The following is a 7529-nucleotide window of genomic DNA, read 5'->3' as shown; positions in this document are numbered from 1 at the left end:
ATGCATATAAAACTTTCATTGCATGCATTTAGTGCTGAATAATATATAACTGACACAAGTGCACTTCGTCAGATATGTGGGCTGTTGGTGTGATTTTCGCCGAGCTTTTTACTCTGTCTACACTTTTCCCTGGTCGAAGGTATATTACATATAATACTATTGTTTGGGTTGCATCATTGTATTGGCAATATCAATGGTTTATTGTATCCATCTCTTAATGCATACATTCTGCCTGTATACCCATATTTTGATTTGAGCAGTGAATATATCACCCTTTTGATTTTGGTTAAAGTAGTCTTTGTTTATTCTATCAATGATTAGTTTTTGTTCCATTTATCTTGTCGATAATTGGCCTGTGAATTTTTGGGAATTCTCACCACAATCTCAGACTTTCATTTATTCATTTAGTTCTAACGCTATAAAAGTGCAGTTCTGAATACTGTGGCGCAATTATTTCCTCTTCATATTTGGTTGTTTGTATTTTTTTAGCTCGTGCGATGCTTACATGGTTCATTTATAGACTTACATGGTTCATTTAGTTCTAACGCTATAAAGCTACAGTTCTGAATATTCTGTTCGTACGATTTGCAGTTGATTTACCAACCAATTTTCTTTTCAGGTTCCCTCTAGCAGCTTTAGCAGATAAGCTTAATATATTTGTGACTACGATTCAATATAATTATACGTACCTTTTCTTTTTCTGGTATATACATTTTTCATTTACATAAGAGCTTCACGTTCAGTTTATTTCTTCTATTTTTTTGACTAATCATGACAGCATTCGTGTAATTATTTCCTTATATTTATTAGACATACAAATAGCCTCCACCATTTAAATTCAATACCAGCTAATATTTTTTCCTCAATTTTCTTCTCATCTGGGCTTGATGTCAACAAAGAACTATTTATCCTATATAACTTTCATGTGCATGAAGAGTCCACGGTTAGTTCGTGTTATTTTGTTTTCTGAATGATCATGACAAGATTGGTGCAATTGTTTTGTTATATTTATTAGATATAAAAATAGCCTCCACCATTTTAATTCCAATAACAACTATTTTCGCACCCATTTTCTTCTCATTTGCCTTGATGTCAACGAAGAACTATTTTTCCTGCAGAATTATTGAACACGTACTAATAATTAATCATTCATTTCTCTTCTTGTGGTACTGGAGATCAACACCAGCTGTTGGGTGATGGTGATTAATACATATTTCTCCGGTTAAACTTTGTCGGCATTGATAGGGTACCTGTCACACTTAACAATGACTAATCATCACCGTATGAAACTGATTTTGCCTTATCATATTATTTAGTAATATTTAATTATACCCATCTTCGCCGTGGACGCCTGGTCTGCCCCAATTACACAAAAGATGTAATATCAATTCGGACTGGAAGAACCATTAGGTATTCTATATATCCCACATGTTAAACAACCTTTTATCAGTCCCAACTACAACAAAATACTCATTGGTTCTGGTTAGAACGGTTCATGTTGTGTGAAACGGCAAGTATGCAGTGACATTTAGTATAGTATTTAAACTGAGGTTTCTGTTATCAGTCCCAACTAATGAGTTTCAAGTTATGAACAATTGAACATGTAGCTAACTACCTTTAATTTTTTTGGTTGTATATACTGGAAGATGAAGTTAATGATTGATTTCCTTATCATTCTGACCTTCTTTCAGTAAGAATATGAACGACTGGACAAGAAGGGTTGGAAATGACAGGCATCTCCTGCCACCAGCTCAGGAAGGTGTTTTTTTTTTTTTTTTCCTTTTTGCCTCCCCTGATTTTGGTGGGGTTTTCTAATTTCATCCAGGGTCTTCACTTCAGTTGCTCCTTCGCTTTAGGACCAAATCCTTTGAGGCTTTTATCTTTCTTGCTTCAGTTTGTGCCAGCATTCGCTGCCACCTTGGTTAAGGTTCAACGTTTTCTTATCCTTAAAAAAACATTTTAAAAATCGTGGTTCTTGGTGACAGCCGCGTGAAGGGAGTAAAGGGTGGCAATAAACTCCTCTGGTTGTTTTAATGTGATACGTTCTGGATTTGTTGGCCGTCTGATCTACTTACATCTTCTTCCGTTTCTGATCTCTCATTGGAGTACAGTACCGGTTTGTACACAAACCTAAACTCTTCTTTACGCCACATGAGTTCTTACATAGTAATGTTTTCTTCTTTTTGCACTGAAGTTTGCTAGATTGTGTTTCTATTGATGGACATGTTTGGTACCTGTTATTTCCCTTGTCATTTCTAGAAACATTTCTGCTTTCCTAACATATCTATGTATGTAATTTACCATCCATGTCCGTCTGATGTGCAATTAGTTTTTTTTCTCTTTTTTCCCACTGTTCAAGTATTTCTTATTTCGCTTGTGAATTAATTCGTCCATTTCTTTCCTTCCACTAAAAAAGATGAGTGCCGATAAATCTGGGGTACAGTATTGAGTGATACTATTAGTAAAGAATCACTTCGGATTGGTAGTTTGGTACTGCACAGTACACAAAACAAGGGGGTATTTTGATTCTTTGCCTTGTGATCCATTATTGATTAAGGAATATGATGTTGGACATGTACCTGGGTCATTTTCCTTCCCTCTTTTTAGGGTAACATCTGGTTAGTTCAGTTCATGAAGGACCAGCTAGCTTTTAAAATGTAATCCTTCATGTTTGTTTATCTACCAAGTCCAAAATTGACGCTTTTGAGGTTATATGCTTAAATTATAATTATATAACTACTCATGATACCATCTATATGGTTTATGCCTTGTTGCTCTCAAGCAGGATGCTAAACAAAAGCGAATGTTAATTTGATGTGCATATACATCTGAGTACCTCTGTTTAATTCCTACTGGTTAGTTTGTACTGATTGGAACTTATTCGCAGGATTGTGAAGCCTTCAGAGAAATAACCTCGCGCGTTGAGAATGGTTGTTTTTGGTACGACTATGATCTACGCGATATTTATTTGCACAACGTGTATGAAACAACTAGGAAGTGGTATCTGCTCTAGAATAGTGAAGATCGAAGTTGCGGAGCAGTCATGAAATAAGTCTGCAATCACGCCTTCTGAGGTTCATTTTGTACATTACCCACAACCAATACTTATAGCAGGTCACAGTTGTGCTGAAGCAGTTTACATTATACTATATACTTCGATTGTGTGATCTCTGATATGAATTTTATTTTTTACGAGTGGATGCATGTGTACCCATGTCCGGAATTATGTCGTCACAACGTTCTGGAAGTGCCTGGTTTGAAACTCTTCTTAATAGCCACATGTATGTTAGTTCCAGCGGTGAACGCTATTCACAGGCAAGGTGACTATAACTATTTTATGCACGTCAATATCAATACGACGAGAAAGTACAAGCAACCCAGAGATCTGATAGCCCATACCTTCGTCCCTGATGATACCAGGACCAGCCATTCCTGCACTCGGCGTTTTTGTTCCACTGTGAACGCTGGCCCTAATCTACAGCAGGTTCTAAAGTTAGTTCCATACCCTCATCGTCAGTCAGTACAGTTCAGCAATCGTACTGACGCATCAGATCTTGCTGATACCACCACTCACCTACCTAACATAAGAATATGTAGGCTCAACCAAACATCAGACAGAAAAGAAGCAAATACACGCAAATGTTATCGGTTCTGAGTTAGTTCCATACCCTCATCGTCAGTAAAGTTCTCAACCAGAACACCTGTGCATATGAACCTCACAAATCCCTGCAGAAACAAAGCAAGCAGCACGCTGCTTCTTTCGCTCGTATACACGGCAGTACAAGACGTACCGAGGAAGCTATGGCCATGAAAACCGACCACCCTGCGATTCGGCCGATCGTACCCTCGCTGCTAACAGTATTTGGAGAAGAAGGTGAAGGACCCGTCAGCGCAGGCAGGCAGGCCAAAACTTTTTATTTAAGCTGGTTTGGATTGGTTGTGCCCAGGAGGCGCGCCCCGGCCACTAGTACTCAGAAAACTTGATTAAAAATGCCATAATAGGGTCATTATTAAAAGATTATTATATTGACCAAATTTATTATTCTCAATTGTAAAATTTAATGATTCTCAAATCAATTAACATGGAGCATGCTTTATTGTTCTCGACTCAACGCACGATTTGTTTTTAAAACTTATTTTCAAAACTTGTTTTAATTTATATAATTCTAATTAACTTGATCCAGTGCCACACACGGACATTTTTTTAGTAAATTAAAAATCGTATAAATATGCATGGAAACAAAACGTATTTACATTTATCGTGTTGGAGCATAAGATGCTATTATGAGCATTAGAATAAAACAAAACGATTGCAAATCTATAACTGGGCAGCAGAATAAGCACGATTATGGAATTTCAGGTCAATATCGACATCAAAAGTTATAAAGCCCCTTTAGACACCATCTAAAGACAAGTTTGTCAACGACTACCTCCTCACAGCTACGCATAAAACTATCAATTCAACTGGTATGCTAATTGTCATATCGCTTTAACTCCGAAGCCAAAAACCGTCTGCGACTTGAATCTTCAATCCAACCGTCTGCCTGTGAACAGTGAACAGAATAGGTATGAATGAACTGGTATGCTCATCTGCATCATGGTTTGAGAAAAAAAATGCAGACTGACTGACACATTGAGATAAGTTGTGTAAAACTAAGCTATCCTTTCCGGTGGCTCAGTTTTTAAGCATGATTGATACTACCACTGTTTCATAACGTAAGACTATGGAGTATTGTCTGAATTCATATGGATGCCAACGAATCTACACATATATACAAACAATATATATTAATCAATTGATAAATCTAGACATAGCCAAAACATCTTACAATATAAATGCAGACTTAGCTTAGAATTCTCTATGCTCAACCAAACTGACAAATGTGGTCAGCATACATGTAAGAAATCTGGTCATCTAGATAAGACAAGGCTGCTAAGTTACTAGCATAAACCATGTCAGTACTAGCAGGTAGCTTGAACAAAATGCAACTTGTGTTCTTTTAGTAACACTAATGGAGCCAGCCAACAAAAATCTGCAAGATAAACCCTAAATTCACTGGACTAAAGGACATCGTAACTTTGGAAATTGAAGCATAACTTCAAACCTTATATGAACCTAAGCTAAAATTAAATAGCAAAACCACCAAGCACTTAAAAAAAAGCTACACTGGCTTTTACAGCACAAGATTTATATGAACAAACTAAACAGTAAACATTAAGTATATCAATTGTTTGTAGAAAGAGTACAAACTAAACAGTAAACATTAAGTATATCAATTTTTTGTATAAAGAGCATTACAAGTCAGTGCTGCAAAGAAAAAACATCCCAAAACAACTATTCGTGGGTGAGTAGTGGATAGAACTTAGTACAAAACATGACTGTGCAAACCTAGCAGACTGTGTAAACCAAAGTGTACGTGCAGCTTGGTTTACAGCCAATCAAGAAGAGTAGAATGCAAAAGATGCTATATAAATATCACTCTAGTGTTGTATAATTCTATGACGAAATCGCCCCTCTCAATAACTACAAATTATAGGTGTAATTTGATATACGACCAATAAAATATCAAGATGATTTTTTGCTATAATTTTCTTTACTGCACATATTTCAAACTAAATTGACCACATAGGAACATCGTTGTTTCAATATTTAGTTCAAAAGTTGAAATTTTAGAAGGCACACAAACACTTTTACACATTTACTTGTAACAGAACTTTACCTACAAATGGGAACATAATGCAAGTAAGAAGAATGCATACCACACAAAAAGCTTGTTAGCACCTCCATGTTTTAGAACAAACCCAAAAAAGCATTGAATACTTCCTTCCTTATGTTATCACGACGGAGCTGCGTCTCCACTTGCACTTTCCTATGATTCTTGATCTTGGTTTCCAGGGTGCAAGCCTTATCATCACTAATTAACTCAAATGATCTCTTGAAGAATGACCCACTTTGATGCTGAACCTCCATTTCCTTCACAAAGAAAGCAAGGTTGGGATACAAACTCTGCAATTCAATAAACTTCCTCCGTTTGTTTGTTTCATTAGCTTCTCCCTCTGTGTGATTTTCTCCTCCCTTACTATTAGTGGTAGCCTCCTTAGATGATCCGATCTTTGCTTCGGCACCTGTTTTCTGCTTGGTGGCTTTCCCCTTCTTATTCTCTGCCAGAGTACCACCTTTTTCATTCACAGCAGTGGTGTCTTCCTTTGAATCTCCATCCACCTTATCTTTCTTGGCCTGCCCCTGCCCCTTCTTACTCTTTGCCGGGATGCCATTGTTCTGCGATGCGAGAACAGAAACAGCTTCCTTTGCATCCTTTCCCCAGATTTCCGACGATAGCTGATACATCCGCAAGTCATCCTCTTTATACGGTAGGTTGCCGCTCGTTTCAAATTTCTTGGCTGTGGCCTCGTAACGCTGCTTGAGCCTCCCGACCTTCTTATACATGTTCCTATGCTTGATGTTCTTCCTGTCAAGGTTATCACCAGCAGCACCAATAATCCCATCAGTACTAAGCTGCGTACCATGATTCTTAAAATGCGCCACAAGTATCTCAAGAATCTTGATCTCGTCAGCCCTCGCCCAGCGTGTTGCGGCCTTCCTAGGCTTGCTTGACGATGAGGGATCCAGTGCCGCATTCCCCGGCTCCACCTTGGACTTGGACTTCTTCGCCTTCCCCGACGGAGCGGTCTCCGTGTCAGCAGCTGCCGCCTTCCCCGCCTCAGCCTTGGCTGCCTTCTTGGACATGCCCGAGAGGGTGCTCTCAGGCGCCGCCGCCTTCTCTGCCTTGGCCTTCTTGCCCTTGCCCGACGGCGCGGGCTCAGGCGCCGCCGTCTTCTCTGCCTTGGCCTTCTTGGCCTTGCCCGATGGCGCGGGCTCAGGCGCCGCCGCCTTCTCTGCCTTGGCCTTCTTGGCCTTGCCCGACGGCGCGGGCTCAGGCGACGCCGCCCTCTTCTTCTTATATGCCGACGCCTCGGATCTGGCCTTCTTCGCCGCCACCTTCCGCATGGGCTCCGACTCCGACGAGCCGCCGCCTTCCTCCTCCTCCACCTGGTGGGGGGCGCCTCCGAGCTTCTGAGGTGCCATGGCCGCAGGAGACTCCCCCTCCTCCTCCTCTTCCTCACCGCTGGACTGGTCAGAGGGCTTTGCCTCCGGAGGCGGCGGCGTGGGCGCGCGGCGCTTCCGAGCCATGGCTGGCTGGGGCTCGCTCGCCGGCCGCTAGGGCTTTGGGGCGGAGGAGAAGGGGAGAAATGGAATGGAATGCGGGGCGGTGGAGTGGAATGCGGGGCGGTGGGCTTTTTTTTTATTTTTTTATTTTTGGCTCTGGTGGAAGAAGAGAGCCGAGGACTGGAGTCGTCTTGGTTTGACTGACTGGTGGGGCCCTGGCGTCGCCTACCAAACGGTTCGAATACCAGTTTCGGATTTCTCGCTTTGATTGACGACGCCTCGGTTCGTACCGAGCCTCGTTTTTAACCGATCTTAAATTGATTGCTATCCTATCAGGGAATAGGGGGGCGGAGCTATGTGG

General features: G+C 40.7%; 1 protein-coding gene across 1 annotated transcript; it reads right to left on the bottom strand.

Annotated features, from left to right (window-relative positions):
• Window positions 1–4239: 4239 nt before the first annotated feature.
• LOC102704677 (nucleolar protein dao-5-like) lies at window positions 4240–7298 on the bottom strand. Its single transcript, XM_006648515.3, has 2 exons — window positions 5761–7298; window positions 4240–4544 (listed from the first exon to the last, which is right to left on the bottom strand). Exon 1 carries the CDS (start codon window positions 7190–7192, stop codon window positions 5792–5794), a length of 1401 nt encoding a protein of 466 aa, XP_006648578.1. The 5' UTR covers window positions 7193–7298; the 3' UTR covers window positions 4240–4544; window positions 5761–5791.
• Window positions 7299–7529: the final 231 nt, after the last annotated feature.

Source organism: Oryza brachyantha, chromosome 2 (genome assembly GCF_000231095.2).
Source record: "Oryza brachyantha chromosome 2, ObraRS2, whole genome shotgun sequence".
NCBI lineage: Eukaryota > Viridiplantae > Streptophyta > Magnoliopsida > Poales > Poaceae > Oryza > Oryza brachyantha.
The sequence above is the reverse complement of the archived record's forward strand: the minus strand, read 5'-3'. Positions and strand labels throughout refer to the sequence as shown.